The sequence below is a fragment of the Alexandromys fortis genome, unplaced genomic scaffold (assembly GCF_014885135.2).
Source record: "Alexandromys fortis isolate MF-2015 unplaced genomic scaffold, M_Fortis_MF-2015_v1.1 scaffold_14, whole genome shotgun sequence".
Classification (NCBI taxonomy): domain Eukaryota; kingdom Metazoa; phylum Chordata; class Mammalia; order Rodentia; family Cricetidae; genus Alexandromys; species Alexandromys fortis.
In genome coordinates this window covers 15323141-15346611 of record NW_026067910.1, presented here as the reverse complement: position 1 = coordinate 15346611, position 23471 = coordinate 15323141, and the positions used below count along the sequence as shown (strand labels likewise).

General features: G+C 39.4%; 1 protein-coding gene across 2 annotated transcripts in view; it reads left to right on the top strand.

Moving 5' to 3' along the window:
• Nucleotides 1–23471, top strand: part of Ptprk (protein tyrosine phosphatase receptor type K) — a 519914-nt gene that overhangs the window by 451527 nt on the left and 44916 nt on the right. For both annotated transcript variants that reach the window (XM_050138244.1, XM_050138245.1), the window contains exon 14: nt 21284–21422. In XM_050138244.1, the coding sequence (XP_049994201.1) occupies nt 21284–21422 (139 nt within the window). The remainder of the gene's footprint in view (nt 1–21283; nt 21423–23471) is intronic.

The window sequence follows — 23471 nt, the reverse complement described above, 5'->3', positions numbered from 1 at the left end:
GTGTTTGACTTAAGGGCTGGCTAGTATTATGTCAACTTGACATAAGGTAGAATCATCAGGGAGGAGGGAGCCTCGGTTGAGAAAATGTCTCCATAAGATCCAGCTGTAGACAAGCCTATAGAGTATTTTCTTAAGTAGTGATCCATGTGGGAGGAGCCATCCTACTGTGGGTGGGGCCCACGCCTGGACTGGTCATTGCTATAAGAATGCAGACAGAGTAAATCATGAGATACAGGCTAGTAAAGAGCTTCATTGCTTCTGCATCAGCTCCTACCTCCAGGTCTTTGCCCAGTTTGAGTTCCTGCCTTGGTGTCCCTCAGTGGACTATGACTCCGGATATGTAAACCAATAAATACTTTCCATCCCAGGTTGCATTTGATCATGGTATGTTATCCCATCACTAACTAGAACAGCTCAGTATAATTTACTGTATTGCATTGATGATATACACGTATTACACTGTAAAATAAAGTAGACTGATGTGACCATAGCTGGAAATGCAAAAACTGCAGCTCACAGGTAACCCCCGCCCCCGCCGCCACCTTTCTGTGGCCACTCTTAATGCATGCAAAGCTTTGCCAGGAGTGCTGCAGTCTACTGAGAAATTCAGCATGTTATCAGAGATTATGTAAAATTCAGCTCTGGTCCTGCACATCAGGAAAAATATTCTCATTAATTTTCATACTTGATGCTAAATTTACACTTATTGTTCGTGTAAACATGGCACCAGCAGCCATCAATCCTTTCCGTCTTCTTGAAAATATTCCTGGTAAACAAGAGATTCCCTGGGAGCGTGATTTTCTGATGCCATAGCAACACTCTAATACTGCAAACATCATCTCTTACAATGCCAATACTTGGGGTCATGCGCTTGTAGTAGTCTACTAAATATGCCGTGAAGCAGCAGGATCGGATGTGTCCAGATGGTTGCTGGACTCACACAAGGAATTCTGTTTAGTGTGTTCATTCAGGTTACGTACCTGAAGGGTGAGTTACTGCTACGACTGGGAATGTTTTAGGGCTTTGAACTATGAGTCTGTTTAAAGGGAGATGGACCACAAATAAAGACTAAAATCTGTGACAGCTTTTCTGGTTGCCCTAGAAATGTTCTCTACTTAAAACTAGTAAGAGATGAAGTCGTCTTTATTAAAAGCATATTAAAAGGAAAGTGAGGGGCTGGAGAGATTGCTCAGTGGTTAAGAGTACTGCCTGCTTGTCTAAAGGTCCTGAGTTCAATTCCCAGCAACCACAGGGTGGCTTACAACCACCTGTAATGAGAGATCTGGTGCCCTCTTCTGGCCTGCAGGCATGCATGTAGGCAGAATACTGTATACACGATAAATAAATAAATCTTTAAAAAAGAAAAGGAAAAAGTGATATTTTTTTGCTTTTATCATATTTTTAAAAGAATAAATCTTAGTGGAATTTTAATGGAAATCCATAATTAAAAATGAGATGTAGTGAGAGTACATTCTGTGTTGAAGAGAATATGAAATGGAGGAACAAAAGGGAAGAATCATCCATTCAGAGTGAGGAACAGCAGAGAAGGTTAGAGCGACAGAGACTGTGTACTTAGCTTCCAGAGAAATTTCATTCTGATTACTTAATTTCAGAAACGTATAAATTCAAAGTCAGAAGTCAGTGCACATGTAACAAGACTTTCTTTCATTAAAAACAGGAATAATCTTAGTCTCTTTGCTGTTGATTTAACTGAATACCACAGGTCAAATATCTTATCATGGTTGGTCTTCGTTTATTCATCTCTTTGAACTAAAATCCCATAGTTGATTCTGCAGAGGGCCTCTTGCTAGTGGGTACTCCAAGATAGTGCACGCAATTATACAACGAGACATCCCTCTTAGTTACTTGACTCTCTCTTCCTCCTATAAAGCCACAATTGTATTTATAGGGTCACATCCACATGGCCTCTTCCCACCCTCACGACCTCAAATCGCTCCCATCTCCAAATACATCAGATGGAGTTTCTACTCACAGACATAGTACATCAGTGTGACCTTGGTGGGGACATTCAGACAGAATGAGGTCATTCAGACATGTCAGACAGAATGCGGTCCCTGAAGAGCAGGGCTGGTTTCCATATTTATGTTTAGGGCACAGGAATTCTCAGCAGACCAGGGCCCACTGATCTCAAACAATAACTCCATGTGCTCCTTCCTCTCTTAACTGGACCCTTAATGTGGTCCTGTCCGAAAGGGGCTCTCTTTATTCAGCTGTACAGAACAACAGAGCAAACAAATAAACAAACAAAAACCTGTGTCATTTCTGTGGGGTGCTGCCCAGAGTTACCTAAAAATTCACTTTTGGTGAATTTACACACCAGTCAACCTAAGATCCTATTCACGTATGCTACTCAAATAATGTGTTATGGTATTGAACTTAGACATTTTTTTTTCATAATGACAAACTTGCAATAATGAAACCATACTATTTTAATTTTTAAAAGCCATATTTTATCCTATACATAACAGTACAGTTTGCACATTAACACTATAATAGAATAATTTAGTAGAGTTTCAAACAGGAGGCAAATGAAAAAAAGATTCAGCCTACAAAACCCTTCCTGTGAAATAATTTTCAAATCACTTTTTCTAAATGACAACTGTATCCAGGGTCTAGTCAGGTTTGAGTCCCGTAAATCAGTGGTCAAGGGATGAAAACTCAAGCCCAGCTTTCACAACTGTACATTTCATTATTTTTATTAGTTCTTTGGGAGTTCCGTACATGTTTTGAATGTATTCATGCTCCTCCCTCCAACTCTGCCCACATCTATCCCTGTTTCCAAGTCACCGCTTTGTATCCTCGTTTTAAGAATATTTTATTTATTTTTTAAAGCTGCTGTTGAAAAGTGTGGTTTATAATAATCATTTTAAGAACCACGAGACTTTCCAGATTCACAAAACCTGATATTGGTTCTCTTTTCCTAGCCAAATCCCTTTTCTTCCATCAGACCAAAAATTCAAACTGTAAATACAGCTGCCCAAGGTCTTATTCTACTCAGACAGAAAACTGTATATATAACAGTGAAGAAATGATAAGTGTGGGTATTTTGAGTGAGTGAATGTAGCCTATGATTTTCACCGCTATGAGAAGCCTTTTTCTATATTTAGATTTCTTTGAAGTTCTATTGAAGGACACTTCCTTCTCTTGCTAGTCTTACCTTCTCATGGCTCCCCTGAGACTCTTTGGAGACTTGATCCTTCCCTGAAGATGTCCCCTCAAATAAAGGTACCAACCTTCCATCTCTTTTACACATTGTGAAGTGAAGCCCTCCCACACCGGTCAAATGTCTCCTTGCTCCAAGTCTTCAGTCAAGTGTGAGGATGGCGTGAAGACAGATAGCAGTGGTACATTGCATGTAAGGCTAGGGGAGCTCAAACTCCGAGAGAGTTTCCCTTCCAGCTAGGGTTAGCCCTCTTTACTAAATTCTTTGTGATAAAAGGATCCTGTCCTGGGTTCCTTTATATTGGTGTGATAAAAGGTATGAACATCTAACATGTCAATTACGTTCATCACTGGGGGAAATCAGGGCAGGAATGGAATCAGAGGCCATGGGGGAACCCTGCACACTAGCTCACTTCTCACGGGTGATCAGTTTGCTTTCTACTACCACCCATGCCCACTTGCTCAGGATGACCCCACCCTAGTGATCCGAGCACTCCCATATCAATCATTAAATAAATCAAGAAAATATTCCACAGACTTATCTACAGGTCAGTCTTTTGGGGGCATTTTTTAAAATTGAGTTTTCTTTTCCCAATTGACTCCTTGTGTCAAGTTGACAAAAATCTAACCATTACGGACAGTTTCCAAAAGTACGAATAATTTTCCTATGCATATAACACAATCTGAGCTCAAATAGGATGATTCACCTGTCAGCATGATTGCAGGTCTCACCAGTTACTAATGAGGCTTACACCTTCTACGCATGTCCATGATTGTGCAAAGGAACCTGTGTTCCCTTCGGTCTCCTGAAATCCGCCCATTTGCAAAAGAAGCCTCACTCATTATTCATTGTGCTCTTGGGGGTCCTTTGACTCTGAGCCTCTTTCTGGCAAGCACAGTGGTTAGAATGTGCTGAGTTCACTTCACCATGACTGTAGCATGACATTCACAAGTGGGACATAAACTTGCAGGCATTTTCAGCAAACAGGAGAGTAGCTTATGCAAACATGCTATGGCTCCTGTGTTACAGGAGAGAAACGTGAAGCAGCGTGTGCCTTGGCGAGAGGAAATGAAGGACAAAAAACTGAAGGAAAAAATGTTTTCAAAAAGACATTTTGTTCTAGCAGAACTGAAGGAATTGTTTGTTATTCTTGCAAAAGAAAGTATTAAGGAAAAGAATAGTAGAGGCTATGACTTCATTAATTCTATACTGCAGCTTCAAATCGAGACGCTTAGAAATCCTTAGTCTTCGCCATTTTGGAATAAGTATAAAAACATTTTCATGGATCTGTTTTTCATATGCTCTAACTTTCAGATGGTAGTCTCTGTTTTAACTCTTCCTTGTTCTTTCCTCCTCAGCCCCACTTCTCAGTTCGCTGGTCATCAGAAAAGTTGTTTAGTATTTTTGAAGCAGATGAAATTGCTCTGAGAATGAGATTGAGTATTTGCATTTTCTTTCTTTCTTTCTTCCTTCCTTCCTTCCTTCTTTCCTTTCTCTTTCTTTCTTTCTTTTTTCTTTCATTATTTTGTTAGGGTATTTGGTTTAGAAGTATCTATTCATAACTAAGGTTAGGAAGAATCTAAATCCAAATCTACTGAGAATATGTAAAATGTAGAAAAGGTGTGGTGATTTGAGTAAGTCCCCCCATATGATCATATATTTCAGCACTTGGTTGGTCCTCAGTTGGCAGCCCTATTAGGGGAGGTCTTGAGGTATGGCCCTGCTGGAGGATATCTAAAGCAGCCTTGTGGTTTCAAAACTTCCTGCCGTTTTAGTGTNACACACACACACACACACACACACACACACACACACAAACTCTCTCTCTCTTTCCTCTCCCCCTCCCTTCCCCCTCCCTTGGTCAGCTTCTATTCCAGCTGCTGTGCCTACTGCTTGATAAAATGCCCCCCCCCCCCACCATAACAGACTCTAATCACCTGGAACCATAAGCTCAAAGAAATAAACTCTTTTTTTCTGTAAGTTGCCTTGGCCATGGTGCTTTATCACAGCAACAAAAATATAACTAATACAAAATGTTTTCCATAGAAAAGCTGCGCTGTCTAGTCTCCCAAAATATTCAAAAATATAGTAGGGCTAGGAGGACTGTGGAAGGCATATTATCATAGAGAAAAGGCTTGGTGAAATCAGGAAGGAGCCAAATCACACTATAGCCAGTGGGCAAAGAGGAGCTGGCATGTACCATGTTGAGCCCAACTTCAGAAAATCCCCAGTCTTTCTGGAGAACCATGCGTTTGGGTTCCCTTCAGAACACATGCACATTCTCCTTTTTCAATAACTAAGAACTCATTTGGAGCAAAGTACCCACTATTACTGTGTGTGGTTTATTCTTTTGGCTTTTTGAGAGGCCTGCCACCCAGCTCCCAGACAAATCACACACAGTGGCTTATACTTAGTTATGAATGCCTGGCCTTAGTTTGTTTCTTGCCAGTTTTTCTTATATTAAATTATTCTGACTACTGTTTGCCTCTGGGCTTTTATTTTTCTTAATTTTGTATATCATAATTTTCTTCTTACTCTGTGGCTGGCTGGGTGACTGGGTGACTGGCTGGGTGACTGGGCCCTGATGTCCTCTTCTCCTTGTTCTTTTGCTCCTCATTCTCCCTTCTACCATATTTCTCCTTCTATTTATCCTCTCGCCCGCCAGTCCTCCCTACTCTGCCTAACCTTGCTCCTGCATTGCTATTGGTCATTCATCTCTTTATTAAGACTATCAGGTGTTTTAGACACTCACAGTAACATAGCTTCACAGAGTTAAACAAATGCATAAACAAAAGTCACACACCTGAAAATAATATTCCCCAACATAGTACCTTTAAGGTATCCAAACAGTAAGTGGAAGAAGCCTGTGAGTGGTTAGCTCAGGAGTTGGGAACTGAAAAAAACAAACAAACAAAGATCAAAGGAAAATGAAGTCAATTGTTCAAAGTCTATGGGCAAGTACATATGAACTGAAGAGTAAGAAGCCAAAAGTTTGGGTGACACAATTACTAAGACCCCCAAAAGTTAAACTACTACAGTGAGGACATAGAAAGCCTAATGTAGCCTTGAAGAAGAAGAAAAAGGTATGGCCCAGAGTACTAGAAAGCTAATGATCCTGCTGCTGGCCACTTGTTTCTACCAACTGCTAAAACTTTTGGAATTGTAGGCAAAAGATTAACAGATGATTTGCATAAATGCTATAAAGCTATATGTTTCAGCAGGGGGGCAAATTAGACCAAACAGTAATGTAAAAGTGTGGAATTTAGAGAGCGTGTAATTCTGTAATCTGTTTTTTGTTTGTTTGTTTGTTTCTTTTTTTTTTTTTTTTTTTTTTCTGGAGCGTAGAGATGCTGGTCTGTGCCCTCAAAGAAGACAGATGTGGAAAACACACTAACTTCTTTGAAGCTTCCTTCAATGTTGCTTCATTTCTCCTGTGGAGTAGGCATAGTAGACTATCAGGAATCCATTCCATATAGAAAGAAACTAAGATTCGGAGAAGTTATATAAATCCCCAAGTTTAAATATCACTGAGGGGAAGCTTCTGAATTCCTTGTTTGCTCCTTTTAAAACTCTGTCTTATTTAATCCCAGGACTCAAGTTGAAGAGATAAGTAGATGTCTGAGTTCCAGGCTAGCCTGCTCTCCATAGTGATGTCCAGGCTAGACAGGGCAACAGCACGATCTTGCTTATAGAAAAGATAAGAAAGATAAAATTCACTCCACTGTAGGTCCGGGAAATAAGTATGTCAGAGTAGAGCAGTCGCCCAGAGGCTGTGCAGTCCTAGAATCTGCTTCTGATTTCTCACCACTGTCAAGCATTCTTGTCAAGCAACAAGAAAGTTCAAACACTCTACCACCATCATGCTATGATATATGACGTATATGTGTTCTGTAGTGTGTGTGTGTGTGTGTGTGTGTGTGTGTGTGTGTGTGGTGTAGCATCAACAAGAGCTAAGAAATTCAGAAGACCAGAGTGAGAAAATTCTGGGAAGGCTTCATGGTGAAGAGGGTACCTTTCTTATATGAAAAGAGTCCTGTTGGGACTAGGAGAAAATATTTACTAGGAGTAAAACTGGGTTTATTATCTGGAAGTGGACCAATGTAATCTGTTCATTGGATATAAGTGATATTTTGATATTTTGACAATGGATAATTGGTGATTGGATAATTTTAGACTATCAGTACCATTTCAATATGTGATTCTGGGGCCAGTCTCAGCCAGGTAAAGCACTTGCCACTAAGATTGGTGACCTGGGTTTAGTCCATCTCCCAGTTGTTCTTTGTCACATATGCGTACACACACACACACACACACACACACACACACACACACACACACACATCATGGGAGGGAAGGAGATTTAAAAAAAAATGTGGCGCTGATTTACTCATTCACTTGAGGCCAAATGACATTTTAGGATTAAAAATCAATCTCAAATTCTAAAGCACTTATTAATAATTTAAACCTTATACTAAATTATCTTGGAACAGCTGTGACTCAGATAAAATCATTAAAAAAAAAACCCAACAACTCCAAAACCCTAGTCCCTCCATCCCATATCAGGGCAGTCTCTAATTTAGTAAATAAACACCTTAGAAAATTGCAGTGCAACCTCTATTAATGTGATTTAAACCCTGTTGTGTGTTCTCCTGAGATATGCCAGATTAATGAATTATCTAAGCCTTAGTGGAAAATGACCTGCTTAAAAAGAAAATAAAATTCATAACTAAAAGCGGCCAAAATAGCAAGAACTTTTAATCCTTGAGTTTACAAGAAAGAACAGTGGAAATAGGTCAAAAGGTAGGTCCTACTTAGTATTTTAGATCCTATTTCAACCTTATCATATAAAGATTGTTAAAGAGTTTGCTTGACTTCTGTTTGTTTTTCTAATATTCAAATTAAATCCCTTTTTGTTGTTGTTGTTTTAATTTTCCTGCTTAGGCTTTGAATGGCATGTTTGGATGACTGGCCCAGATCTGGCTTTCTGAGTTTGTGCCAACAAAAATGTCAAGTGCATTTGCCTTTTAATTACATGCAGTGCCTACATTTTAATATTCCAGAGTTTTCCCTGAGGAAGAGACTTTTCTGATCCTGCCGTTTGTGGGAGGGGGAAGAAAAAATACCACTGACATTATCAGGGTTGTTTTTCCCTAATGTCTGCAGCTACCCACGTTGGTCATTTACAAACATTTCACTTGAAGGTTATAGTTAGTTGTTGGTAGCCTTCTTTGCTGTAAACACTTTGTGTGAATAGGATACAGGAGCCAACATTTTATTTGAACTCCTTTTTTTACTTCCCAGTAATCTTCAGGCAAACCCACTTTACTTTGAATAGACCATTGCTACTGAGATGTCTCAACAGTATAGTAGTGTGTAGAGGGCTAATCACTATTACTGACATTTTCCTTGCCCTCTTACTATCCTTAGTTTGAATGTAGCTCAATTCATTAGTCCTTAACCAGTACAACATTGTGTTATTTGGCTTCCCCAAAGCATGAAAGCAGAATTGTTATTCTTTCATTTCTTTTATTACTTGAAATGAGATTTTTTTTTTTTTGTCAAATATGTGGCCCCAATACTCTGAAATCCCTTTAAGGCAAACTACACAGATTCAACCAAGCCGTGGTGCTAGTGATTGATACATTGCATTCAAGCTTAGATGAGGCTCCACCATCTACCCCAGACCATCTTCTGAAAGGTCTTCCCTCTTGTCCACCTCTGACATGGTCACTGAGTGGCTCTCCAAATGTAGAATTTCTCAGTGCCAGTGCTGGGGAGAGAGGTAGCTTAGTAAGTCAAGTGCTCACTACACAGCCACCAAGACCTGAATTTGGATGCTTAGCTCATAAGTGAAAAGGTGGGCCCAGCAATGAGGGCATATCATTCTATCCCCAGCATCTTAAGTCACTGATCTACTGCTGCAAAGAGACACCATGACCAAGGCACTTTTAAAAAGGAAAAGATTTGATAGGGGCTTGCTTGTATTTGAGAGGTTAGTCCAGTATCATCACAGTGGGGGGGAGGGGGGCATGGTAGCTTCCCTGGCACTACAGAAGTAGCCAAGAGATTTATATCCAGATTCAACAGCAGTAGGTAGAGAGAGGGACTAGACCTGGCATGGGCTTTTAAATTCTAAAAACCCACCCCTAGAGATGCACTTCCTCTAACAAGGCCACGCCTCTTCCAACAAGGACACACTTTCTTTTTCTAATCCTTTCAAACAGTCCCACTCCCTGGTAAATAGTTATTCAAATGTATGACTCTGTGGGGATCATTCTTATTCAGTTCACCCTGTCCAGGGTGTGGAGACAATAGGATCCCTGGGGCTTGCTAGCCAAAAGAGTGAGCTCGAAATTCAGTGTGAGACCATGTCTCACAAAAATGAGTTGTAGAGTGATTGAGTAAGACACCCCATGTCAGGGACACACACACACACACACACACACACACACACACACACACACACATATACTCTCTCTGTACCAAGGGGTACTGGTTTCCTTGTGCACAACTTCTCTTACTCAGAATCACTCAAAGATAGCATCTATCTTACCCAATAATAATTTTGCAAGGACTAGGAATATATTGGGCATGTAAGGAGGAGAGGGGATCCTTTAGTTGATGAAAATAAAGCAATGCCACAGATGCCTTATTTGTGGATTTAAGGTGCAAGGAGGAATGTGTCGTCCTTGTCTTAAGTTTAGTTTTTGTGACCCTTTCTTACTCCCTCTTGGGCTCAGTTCTTCCATTTTAGTTTACTTTATCTCCTAAGAGGAGCTGATGCAACTAGCTCCCGGTTCACTTATATTTCTATCTCCTCCTCATTCTTTTTATGAGTTAGGGATTCAGGTTGACATTAATAATATATTGCCCTCCTCCTACTTCATTTGTTTGTATCTTTAAGGCAGTAAAAATGCTAGGTTGATCACACTTCTTCCCATGTAAAAGTGGCAAGTACAAGGTCAAGAAGAATAGCTTTTGTTTTTAACTATATATTGTATAATTTAAATATATTAATATATGATAATTTATGTTATACTACATATAATAGTATATTATATATAATTCATTTAACATTATAGATTATATATCAAGTAATAGTGTTTTTTCTTAAAGCATGTTAGAATTATTATAAAGTAGTTTTTAACTTTATCATTAATGTGTTTTTTTCAAAAATCTAGAAATTTGTAGTATACTATAGGTGATATATACTCTTTTAGTTAATGTACCGCAACACCTTTTAGCTTGTTGGTTATCGTGAAATCTTAAAGATTGAAATTATGATTGAATTTTTATTAACCAGTTTCAGCTCTTAATCTGTTTGTTACACATTTGCTGAAAAAATACTGTCAGCAAAATCTTGTTTGTGGGTCATGGGACTGATGTTTTAAGGTAAGAGAGTAAGTCTTGGGTAAAAGAAAGAACTGGATTGAAATCCATGATCTGAGGCCAAGGGTTGTGGTTCAGTAGTGGAACACTTGCCAGTCATGCAAAATGCCCTGGGTTTAAACCCCAGCACTGCAAAAACAAATATAATCCATGATCTCGGTTACTGTTCTGGAAGCTCAACAGGTTATGTGTGCTCAGGGCATCTCTGTAGAACAGGCCCACTGTAGGGAGAAAACAATTATTTGCACATTGCTGAGCTCACAGCATCTGCAAGGAAGAGGAAGGGAAAAGGAGAGGAGGGGAGGAGAGAGGAGCAGAGGGGAATGAAGCCACATGATAATTTAGGGTTCATTGTAGGGGAAATCTTGAAGCTTTGATTGCTGGGCTAGCAATGGGAGTTGCATAGCTGGCCTAGCAATGGGACTTGCATAGCAAGAGATTTCCATACAAAGCTGGCAGAGATGGCCTAAATCCATTGGTACCTTCTGGCTGCTGGTACAAGGAGGTGCAAATTCTGTTTAAGATGAAAGCATGATCAATTCAGGCCTGCAGGAGTCCCGCAGACTAACATAAAGCAATTAACTCACAATCAAAGGTCACCAAGCATTCTTGAAAGTACGTCACAGTGGGAGTTAGCAGAAACACTCCCTAAGTCCTCCCAGGACTGCAGGTATTGACTGTGGAGTCAAAATATAAAATTGCTGCATAGAAAACACTTTTCCAGACAGCGTACGAATAAAGACTAACAAGATGTTGTCATCATTTACCAAACAAAGAACTGTAAACCGTGATCTGAATAGAATTCATATGCTAGGAAACCATGGCTGTCCAAGTTTAAAAGTAACTGTACTGAGATGTGTTCATCAGCCTTACAATGCTGTAGCAAATACCCGAGAAAACAACGTAGAGGAAGACTTATTTGGGCTCAGAATTTCAGAGGTTCCAACCTGTGGTCACTTAGCTCTGTTGCTTTGGAGTATGAGGTCAGGGCATGAAGTGGATCACCTCTTTGTAGGTAATTGCAGAGAACACCATGCAAAAGGAGTCCAGGGATGAGGCAGACCTTTCCAGAGCCTGTTTCCATCAACCAGGCCCCACTTCCCAATAATGGTGTGAGAAGCCATTAATTAGGTCAAATCCTTCATGCTTCATCAAACCGTGGCCAACTAGCCTCCAAGTTTTCAACACATGAGCCTTCTTTATGAGGGGGAAAGGGGAACGAATCATAATGACAGCCCTAGAAGGAAAGTAAAAGAGAGATGGTTTATCTCTGAAGAAGATGCCCAGATTGAGATCTATGAGGAAAAGTGAACATGCTCAAGAAAAGAACCGTAATAAGAACATGTTACCTATACCACGGCGTGTTCAGTTCAACCCATTCAAACCATGTCATGCCATCACAATATGGACCTAAAAAGTAGAAAAATCTAAACAGTGACTCCTGCAGTTTCGTGTTTTGATATGAACAGAAGCAGCTTCTGAGCCCTTTACATCCATCCCAAAGTCTTGTGCAGAAACTATGTGCTTAAGAACATAGACAGTGGAGGGGCTGAGATGCCTCCTCCCGTCCATGCTGCTGGGGGAGCAGACCCGCGTTAATCCAGGATTAGATATGGCATGCACAACTTTTACAGGTTTTAGGGGAAAATATGAAAAAAAAATTAATAAATTCAGCCTTGGAAAAGTTACTAAGTGCTAAGCACCACTCATAAAACATAGACTAATGTATTTTACTTCATTAATATTAAAATAATAATTCACTTTTATACCATGAATAAAATAAGATGAAAATCCATGGAGTTCAGGGTACTTTACTCCAAAATGTGGCAGTGTTCAACTACTTTAAGTTGCAGTGGAGTTTTGAATTAGAGAGGGTGCTGTTCTGTTTTGAGAAATGACAGAGCTGAACAGGTCTCTTTGGCCTTCTCCTTACCTTCTCTCAGAAGCAGTGTATAGGTCTCAGGAAGGATTTCCCTGACTTTGCCAGAAATAGCATGAGCCCTGAACTTGGTTGGGGTGCCTTGCCTTGTAATTAGAGGAAAGGAGCTCGCGAACAAAGACCTTGCTAAGCCCCCCACTCCCCCCGCCATTTACCAACTCATTCTGTGCCCTCCTTTGTTGCTGTTGTTATTTTTTTCTGTCTAATGGTGCATACTTCATGGGACCCACTCTGAAAGCACTCAGAGTTGTCTATGGCTGTGAGTTCTCATTTCCTTATGAAGCCTCCCATATCATATAAAACGTATTGCAGTGTTAGAAAGGAGGGTCCTTGGGTACGAATGCTCAGTGTGCAAATGTGAGAACCCGAGTTCAGATACCAAACATCCACATAAAATGCTGAAAATGACTGTGTGTGCGCATGACCCCAGTACTGAGCATGGGCTACTGAGAAAAAATTGCTTGGGCTTCTGAGAAAGATTGCTTGGGCTTCCGGTGTAGCCAGTGTAGCCAAAAGACAGTTCTCTCCAGGGTCACTGTGATTCACTGTCATAAGGAATAAGGTGACAAGCAGAAAGAGATCAAGGTAAGCGCCCAGTTCTTCCTCTTCTAGTCTATACACAGGCCACAGGCTTCAGAAGCATCTGCGCGTGCTCACACACAGACAGGCACGTGCGCGCGCGCGCACACACACACACACACACACAAACATTAAATGTTTATACTTGTATTGATCTTTAGTTATAAAGGTTTAATTGGTGAATTTAGAGGTTAAAATACAAAGATGTTTTTCTCTTGTGCTGCTCAACAGAGGAAGGGATTCACAACACAAATAAAAGACAGCAAGTTAGTATCTACGTAAAGCCAAAAAGGTAAAAACAAATTCTTAAAAATAGATGAAGGCTGGGTGTGGTAGTGCCTGGCTTTAGGCAAGCACTCCACAGGCATAGAGGTGTATCTCTGTTAGTTCAAGGCCAGCCTGATCTGCCTGGGGAAGTTACAGTCAGCCAGGGGTATGTACTGGAACCTCTCTCTCACTCTGTGTGTGTGTGTGTATGTGTGTGTGTGTGTGTGTGTATTATTAAGTCACAAAAATAGGTGACAGGTGTTCACTTGGCATTTCATAGAAGAAATAGGTTTAAATATTCAAATATCTCTAGGCCATTTTTGTCAAGGGAATATTAGAGAGCATATTCCAACAGCATGTTTCAAACACATGAAAGATCTGATGGTGCCGAGCTATGACATCGTTTGCGTGGAGATTACATATGATGCGGAGGGGGGGCAGAACAATGAGTCACAAGTTACGTCGTGCAAAGGTGAATGTTTGCAGTGTTTGGTTCCATCACAGTGACATGGATATAATCCCTGAGTCACAGACTACTAACCCCGGAAGTCAAGTGAGGTGTGACTAGATTATTTGATGATGGACAACTGGTTCGAGACAGTTACAGTATATGATAACATAACATATTTGTCAGTGGCTGAGGATCAAAGGGTTGGCCGCAGCCGTGTTTGGGAAAGTTTGAAGTAGTTGGAGTGGCTATGTCATTAAATTCCCGTTTTAGAAAACTCACCTTGGTAGCAGAACTCAGGCAAAATCTGAGAAAGCTGATGTGGGAAGTAGTAGGGCCTATTTAAAAAATTTTATATTAAAAAAAAATAATTGAGTTTGGAATGCAGCAGGGGTGGAAGAGAGAAGTCAAGGCAGATTTTCAAGAAAACGTTGTGGCAAGACCCAACTGTGTTTAAGAAGTAAGACAGCACACCACGGTTCTATCTTGCCCACTTTCTGCATGTGGGGAAATGGAAAGCTTAATGAAAAATTCATATGTAGAACCAAATATTTGTTCTCAAAAGATAATAAAGCGGAATAACGCTTTCTGCTTTTTTTATTTTTAAGTATACTCCTGAAATGTGACACTAATGTGTTCATGAAAAAATATATCTATTATTTATTTCGAATTTTTGTAGCATTTATGTGCTATCATTGCTAAACAAAAACAAATCTGAAAATCTCAGGCTTGAAGGAGATACCTTAAACCGTGTGAAATTATCCTGAAATATTTGTAATAGGAAGGCGTACTTTTGTTTTATAATTTTAGCTCTTCATGATCTTCTTTTCTTACATTTTCAACATTATAAATTTTCAGGAACGTTTCTTTGTTAATCAAGAAAAATATTTCCCAACTTTTACAACAAAATGAATGTATGAGATGTGACTGTTTCCTTGCTGCACCAATCAAAACCTCTGAATGACCTTTTCTAATAATCAGCAATCTAAGAGGGAACAAATTTCATCATAGGATCATGCGAGGTGATAAAGCAAGATGACATCAAAGGATCATTGAGTTAAATAATAAATACTTCAAGATGCCCCTAAGACTTAGAAGTCTGCAGTGGCGGACTATTTAATTAATAACATGTACTTTACAAAACCCATCATTATCTATTTATATGACAGCCTGCTAATTTTTTTAAAACTATTTTTTTAAGTGATGTCAGTTGGCTGATTCGCAGGTTTTCATTCTTACATGATGGACTCAAAGGCTGACCTCTAGTCATTGCTATCCCATCTTCTCACATTTCTATTATACGTTTCCATTTATAAAATCACCTCACAGCATTAAGCAACTTGACATCCCTAAATGGCACATCATATAGTTATTCTTTTAGAAGGCACTAACTCTATCTGTTTGCTATGCCACTATCTTGGATCAGTGGTAAATTGTATCCTTAGGATAATGGCAGCAGATAAATGTACGTTAGGGTCTGTAGTGGTTTGAATGGTAAATATCCCTCGTGCCAGTATTTGACGACCTGGTTTTGGTAGGTTCAGGAGATGTAGCCTTGCTGGAGGAATTCGGCCACTGGGAATGGGCTTTGGGGGCTTCTGAGCTAGTTATTTGTAGTTCACTGTCTCTGCTTCGTGTTATGGTTCAAGATGACGTAAGCCCTCAGACTCTGCTCCAGCCTCAGTATCTGCCGCCTCCTACCTCCACTCTGCCATCGTGAATTCTCCCCTTTTGAGGGCTGTAAGCCCAAGTAGACATTTTCTATAGGTTGCTTTGGTCATTGTGTTTTAACACAATGGTAGCAAAGTAGCACAGGGCTCCTTGTGTCTCTCATAAATGTCTAGTTCCACGTATGCAACCTTCGTACTGTTTCGGTGCGCCACAAGGCCACTTCTTCCTGTGTCATTCTTTACATAGTTGCCAGGGTTACTTTCTAGGTTTTACATTATTTCCCAAAGCCAGCAAATCAATTTCCTTATAGCATTTCATATTTTTAACTACTACAGCTCTAAAATCTATATAATACATGACAGGCAGGTGCCCAGTTCTCTTCTGCTGAGATCTTAGCGCTACAGTCTAAACCCTGGATAACTTCTTCAAGTCTAAAGTTAACTGGTAGCATGTCTCTCCAAATAGTCCCACCTTGGGATGTCCTTGAACTTGGTTTGGGACAGAAGATGGAAATGGCCCTGTTAAGGAAAGACTAACTAGTGCCCTTCTGTGTCTGGCTTTATCTTAAACTAGATCTATAGCAGTAAGACACAACAAATCCTTATGTTTTGAGGAAACTATCTGATTCTTGTATGCCCATTCAGTTTGTTTTATGCATGTATATTGCCATTCTTTCTTTCACTCGGTTAATATTTTTGTGTTGTAGCTCCTTCCCAAGCCCTGCTAGACAAAAAATTACAGCAAAGTGTGCGTGGTTCTTGCCTTAACGATCTTTATGTTATGAATGGGAAACCATGAGAAGGCTGTAATTTGTGGTGTGATTTGACCATCATAATATAGGAAATGCAGCGTGTGTTTTGCTGAAGGACAGGCAGGATGCAGAGGAAAAGTAAGCAGCTGCCATGTACATGGGAGATGATGCTGGTCTGGGCTAATGTAGCAGCGGGGCAGAAAAAGGGTAGGAAGTGAATACTTACAAAGGGATAATATTTATAATTCTTGCACAGGACAGAGGCTTTGTTTCCATGTCTACCCAGACATTCCTGTTTTCATTTTTTCTTTTCATAATTATTAATATCTTCATATTCAGAATCATCCAGGTGTGGATAATAAAGTATACGTTAATACAGAGATAAAGAGAAGGAGAAGAAAAAAAGGATGCTGCCCAGGTTTTCAGCTTCAAGAAGCCAGTGGCAGAGCCCTGTACTGGGGGGCGGAAGTGAATGGGGGCTGTAAGGAGAACGTATAGGCTCACATCTAGACACAGTGTGTTGAAGGAGAATCATACATATGACAGAACTCAATAATCAAACCATTGCAGGGTCAGGAGATCAAGGAGATGTTGGTCAGAAATGCATGGCTTTGAGAATGATCGGAATGGATGGTAACCGAAGTGATGGGACCGTGACATCACTAAGTCAGAAAGTGTGGACAACCACAACAAGAAGCCGAGGCCCTTGAGGAACTAAAAGTGACACCTACTTTGCATGGATGAACAAAACAGGAGGCATTAACAAAAAAAAAAAAAAGTTCTGGATAAACAGTGCCATGAAAAGATGACGTCATGGCACTAGCAGGAACACTGCAGAGGACTTCCCATAAAAGGACGGTGTTGCAAATAGTTAGTGGTCCGGCAAGTCAGTGGCTTCTGGCACTCAGATAGGGAGAAATGTGTCTGTGGAATTCCAGTCACTAGCCAGTCAGTGCTGCTGCTGTTGGTGCCTTACTTGCAGTGGGGGGTTGTAGCCCTTGTTTGGGGATTTTAAGGACTGGCTGATATACGTTTGAATGGTTTTCCCAAATTACAGCCAAAAAAGGAGAAGCATCCATAATGAAGGATGTGTAGAATTTGAGTGTGATGTCTCAACACGCTTTAAGATCCCCTAAAGATTATGCTTCAAGATGTCATCTGTAATATCCATCATGAAGGAGGGGAAATGATTCTGTTTGATCTTAGAAATTAGAGTAGTTTTGACTTCCATGGAAATTTATGTGACTTTTACTTTTTTGGTCTAGAATTATAACAAAATTATTTTATTCATGGGAGCAAGTTCCTTAACTATTTCCCTTTGCCAAAAAAGTGTATTTCATAAATGTGCTCAATAAAAATAAAGTTCTGGATTCCCCCTTTCCCCCTTGTGCAAAGAATTATACCACTCTAGGCTTCTGAAAACCTAGGGGTTCTATGGGTGCTCTCTGACAAATAAAATACAAACCAATGTTTTGACTTTATGAAAATGATGTTCTCCCTTTTCTTTGTGCATGCAAATATTTTATGAGGCCTGGAGATGCAACCACTGTAATAGGTGTCCTGTGTCTTTGAAGAAAATAGGAAATGAAAGTTCACTTAATAGCTATTGTATATTTCCATTGATGAATCTTCTAAAAATGGAAGATTTTATTTATACTATTTGATTCTACTGAGCAAAAACTTAAAGAAATAAATGTATTCTTTTTCTGAAGTATATAGAGGAAGCCAGCCATGTGGGATGAGTCAGGAGGATTGCATGTTACACTCTGCTGCATAATGAGTTCGAGGCCAGCCTGAGTTTCGTAGGAAGGCACTGTTTCTCAAAAAAAAAAAAAAAAAGCATACAGATTAATAAAACTGCACATTTTCTTTTAAAAAGCACAATTGTTGGGAGTATTAGTAATAATAACAAGTGAATCCTCTAAGGAAAGTTTCCAGTTCAGAGAAAAGAGCTATCACCTCACACATGCAAAGAGACTCTCATTCAAGTTTGGCAATTATATTGAGAATTGGTCAATAATCTGTACATGAAGTATAATCATGACCCACAGAGCATACTTGTCCAGGTAACTATAAATAGGGTCCATTTCCAAGAAAGCCACAGATTATCACTTTAAATTGCACATGGATTTACACAATTCATGAGTTATCATAACACCCTGTGAACGGAACACACCTGCAAGCTTAACAATCTCTGTGTTCAAACATTAAATTGTAGATTTGACATTCCACTTCCAGAAATATATTTACATCAATTTATCAGAAATACTCTTTTTAGTAAAACTTTCTTTAAAATTTTTTTTATCCTCTGAATTTGAAATTGCTTGCCTACCATTTTTTATGTGAGTTATTTAATGATACAGCATAGATAATATTTAATCTTCTTCGGGTGGGAAATTATTTCTGAACCTATACTCACGATGCCCATTTTATCTGTCCTTGTGTGCATTGTTATGTTTGAAATGATTTAGCAGTTCTGAAGTTTCCTTTAGCATGCTACATGTGACAATTGAATTAAAATCTATCAACGAGATGGACCTTGGCTGGGAGATGATACAATTGTTAACATCCTGTAAAAGCAAGAAAACCTCAGTCTGATCCCCAATTCATCATTATCCAAACTACTAAACTGTACACATAATTCCTAATAATATTTGCAAAGCATTTGTCACATATGAGAGAATCCCGAGTGTACTCAGATGGTGTCTATGTAATGGTACTATGCCATGTTAATCACGGACAGACAAAAAGTGCTGGGGTTGGGAAGATAACCCTGTTGGTAAAGCACAAGCTAAACAGGCATGAGGGGCTGAGAGAGGAGCTGAGTTCAAATCTCTAACACCCATGTAAAAAGTTGTCACTCACCCGGAATCCTAGCACTGAAGAAGCTGTAATAGGTGGATCTCTGTCCTAATAGTCTAGCAAGAACTTCGGTTTCAAAAATTCTATCACTTCAGGAAGACACCCATGTTCCCATGTAAACACATGAATGTGAACACAGAGAGAGAGAGAGAGAGAGAGAGAGAGAGAGAGAGAGAGAGAGAGAGAGAAAGCATGCATCAAACAAGAACTAAGAACTGCTTGTCAAACACTGGCAGTTAACTCCATATGTTAGGTAGGTCAGAGTACCAACGGATTGTCATCCCTGCCCCGTAAGAGTCAAGTGTAGCAAAGAACATGACCAGGGGAGACTTTAGTGAGTGAACTGTAGAAATTATCCCACAAATAAGTTTCTCTTAGGAGATTCCTAAATCACTTTGTTTTATTTCTGTGTGAAAGCATATCTCTGTAAACCAAATGTTTGATAATTGCAAGCCATAAACATTTTGCTTTTAGAGTTTTGCATGCAATTTAGGAAGACACTCCACCTGCTTTAGGTATTTATGATTGTGGATATGTGTTTGCATTCATTAAGCCACACAAGGAAAGGAATGCCAGCAGAGTTAGGGCAGTTTTGAATGCGTTGTAGACAATGAGATAGTTGGCCATGTAGTATGCACTGAGTGACCCCTACTCCTAATTAAGGCTGCAAGTTCCCTTCAGCTGTAAGGATGTGAATGGCCATGCCCCTGCCCAGCAAGCACATTCCACTTCATAAAAAAAGCAAGCTGTGGACTTGCAGTCTCCTTTTGAGAATAACAGGCTCCGGTTTCTAAGCTATTGGGATATTTAACCCGTGCAACTGAAGCCAAGATGGTTCAGTGGACTATTTTACAAACTAGCACCTTTTCAAAAGTGTATCTTCTGCTTAGATATCAAGTAAAGCATTTATGAAAATATTAGTCAGAGATATGTTTGCTTCCTAATTTTTGTTTTTACTTTGAAAAATTATGGTAATCTCATTGCAGCAACTTGGCAGTGGGAAAAAAATCTCGAGCAGACGTTGAGATCGTAGACTCTGGGGTTGGAGAGAAAGAAACCAAGTGAAGGAATTGAAAACGAAAGAATTGAAACAGGAATAGATGGATAACCTTCCAAAGAGAATAGACATGTTGTCCTGGAGATAAGCAGGCTCAGATTACAGGCTTTGTTGGTAGCGTATTTATTCAGCTGGGGTCTCTGAACTCTAAGTCCCAAGGCACTGTGATTGGAGATTAAAACCAGGTTTCCAATATGCTTAATCCATAGCACTGCCCAGCATTTGTCATATATAATCTCAGCAGTGGGGGCCCCAAACTTGAAAACTGAGAAATGCTGTCTTAGAAGGTAGAAGATGTATTAGATTCTGTTTCTGCCCTTCAGCACTCCATAAGCTAGCCTTAATTCTCTAAGCCTCGGGGGTTTTGTATCTGTAAAGTACAGATAATAATAGTTTCTTTGCCAGTTTCAAGGTAAATGAGGTAAAAGGAAAAATGTCTTCCAAAGCTTTCCAGGGCTTATGTATTGATTAAAATTTTCTATTTTAATTGTGTACCTTCATGAGGGCTGAGCACGATTTTTGAAAGGAAAAAAAAAAAGAAAGAAGGGCCTATAATCTTCTTAAAGTCATTTCCCATGTTTATTATCTAGTGAGAGGATTGAATTATTCCTGGGTACATTCCTTACCTTTTCTTTCCTTGTGCTAAACTATTTATTTCAACTTTTCTAATGGATTATAAACGAATTCCTACTAGCCTGAAACTCTCAATGCTTCCTCTTCAGGCTCCTGAGCCTTGGAATTCTAGGCAACAACATGAGCCACCACAGCCAATCAAGAGGTTATTTTAGAAAATAAACTGATGAACGGTCATCTATATCCAATCTCTTCCCAGTGTACCAGTTCTGAAACTCTTGTTCTGAATTTTGAAGGCATTTGAAGAAGAGTAGCCCACCATCCCTTTTCAAATTAATTTCTGTGGTTTTCTTCTTATTTCTTATCTTAAAGCAGAGCAACAAAGTAAAACTTTTCCCCTGTCATGACCCTAAGACTTTCATGCTTTAGTAAAGCTAAATCTCTAGATTCATATTTTCAGGTTATTGCTGTTCAAGCCTGTCCTTCTTTGACCGTTTCTGCCTGGGGGCTGTCTTCTGTCTGTGGTGGAGGCTTCTAGTCACCTGTTTCTCTGATTTGTTTAGCAGCAGCAACAGAAGAACCAGAGGTGATCCCGGACCCTGCGAAGCAGACAGACAGAGTGGTGAAAATCGCAGGCATCAGTGCTGGGATCTTGGTGTTCATCCTCCTCCTCCTGGTTGTCATAGTAATTGTGAAAAAGAGGTAAGATCCATTAGTGTCCTGTACCACACACTCATGTGTTTGCCACTGATTTTCACATTTTTCCCTCAAGCTCTTTGACAAGTTCTAACAAGATTGCCTGCACCTCAGTCCCTTCTTACTTGGGATTTTTAAGTGAAATCTTATTTAGTTATTTGCAGTTTGTTCTGGGATAGAAGCATAGATTTTTGTTAACATGTATTTTATGTAAAACTTTAAATTATTTGAATTTGCAGAAATACATGAGAAATTCATCATATCATATTTTAGGTGTGGCTATTATTAAGCATTATACAATTTATGGTTATACAGTTATGGTGCTTGGACCAAAGTCAGAATTACTTTTATTCTTAGTCTATATTTTCATAAATATGGGGTACATATGAGGCATGCAGCAAATAAAACTTTATTTAATGACATTGTATATTAAATATTCACTGACTAAAATTTTTAAAAAGAAGAGTAAATGCTTAAATTGAACCTTATCTTTTATACTATGTCAGTAAATGTCGCCACCTCCTGGAGTTCTATAAAGCTATGACTTCCTGGAATTTAAATTTGTATTCTAGAGATGAAAGTATACTCTTGCTCAAATGTATTTCTGATATACAGCACAGTTTTTATGCTTGGAGCTATTTGACTATTATGTAAGTTGTCAGAATCTGTAAGTCATCTTCTTAGAAACTAGGATGACATCTCATTCCTTCCAAGCAAACATTTTGGATAATTCGACAATTTGGAAGGACTTTCGGAAAAAAAAAATTACATGCAGAGTGCATTCCAGCAGCTTTGTATAGAAGTGGGTTTTGCTCTACTAATTGTACCGATTGTATAATAAATGATGTTGCTTATAGTACATGAATTGTCATAGTGTCCAATTATTATTGCTTTCTACTTGAAAGAAAACATTAGCATTATGGCTAAGACTCATATGTTAATAACAATTCTATGAGCATCGATTTTAATATATTGCCTCTCTACACTTGTCCCCGGAGACATGTATGTTGGAGAAGACACATCCGCATTAGAAACATTAGGTATGCACGACAGTGTTCTGTGTTCACTTAGCTACATATGTGCTTCCTCCAAACAGTGCTTTTTCTCTGCCGTTGGCTACCTCTGTGATTGGAAAACACATCCTAGGAGAGACAAGAAGATTTAAATCTTCGAGAAACACTAGTTTGCCAGTGCACACCCATAAAAATCATGGAATAGAACCTTCAGACCTTATATCTCTGTTCAGATTAAATCTGTACTTGGAGAGCGAAAAAGCCAAATAGCTTAGAGAACCCACTTCACACTGCTTCTTCATTAAAAGGATTGTCACATCTGATCGGATGCTCGAGAATGGCTTCTGACTGTGCCCTCCTCAGAATGGAATTCAGTCCCCTTGCATTTGTTGTTTATCCGAAAACTTGTTTGTTTTTGAGTAGGCTCCCTCTGCTGGATTTGTACTAAGAATGACTAATGAAAACTAAGGTCCTTCAAGTTGCTAAGCTTGACGTCACTGCAGCAAGCATGTGGCTTGGGGGATATGCTCTACCAGTGCTCTAAAACTGCACATCTTTGCTGATTCTTCTTCTGGTTTACGTTGCCAATGATCTGATAAATAGGCCTCCACTCAAATCCTTCATGTTTAAGTTTTCATAACTGTTTTACTGGCTAGAAAGGCTTCTGAATTTTTGCCTGCCTCGGTAACACCTATGTGACTGGCGAAGACCATACTTTCACAGACAGATGAGTTTGTGTTTGCTGCCTTCTGGTTATATCATTCCTAAATGACTTGAACTCATTGCTTACCTCAGCACATTCATAAGGGCTTCAAATCACGGGTCGTGAATATGTTACACACATATATCCTGTGTTTTTTAAGCCAGGGTAGGTTATTATCATTGCCCCAAAGCATGTAGCAGTCCTGGATAAGACAGAGTTTAGCTTCAAATTTTGCGTTACTCTGTAGTTTCATTTGAGTATAGAAAGTTACAATAAAAACAGTGGAAATGGAAACCCTCTTACCATCTGCGTTTTCATGAGAAATTGTAACGTTTCTTT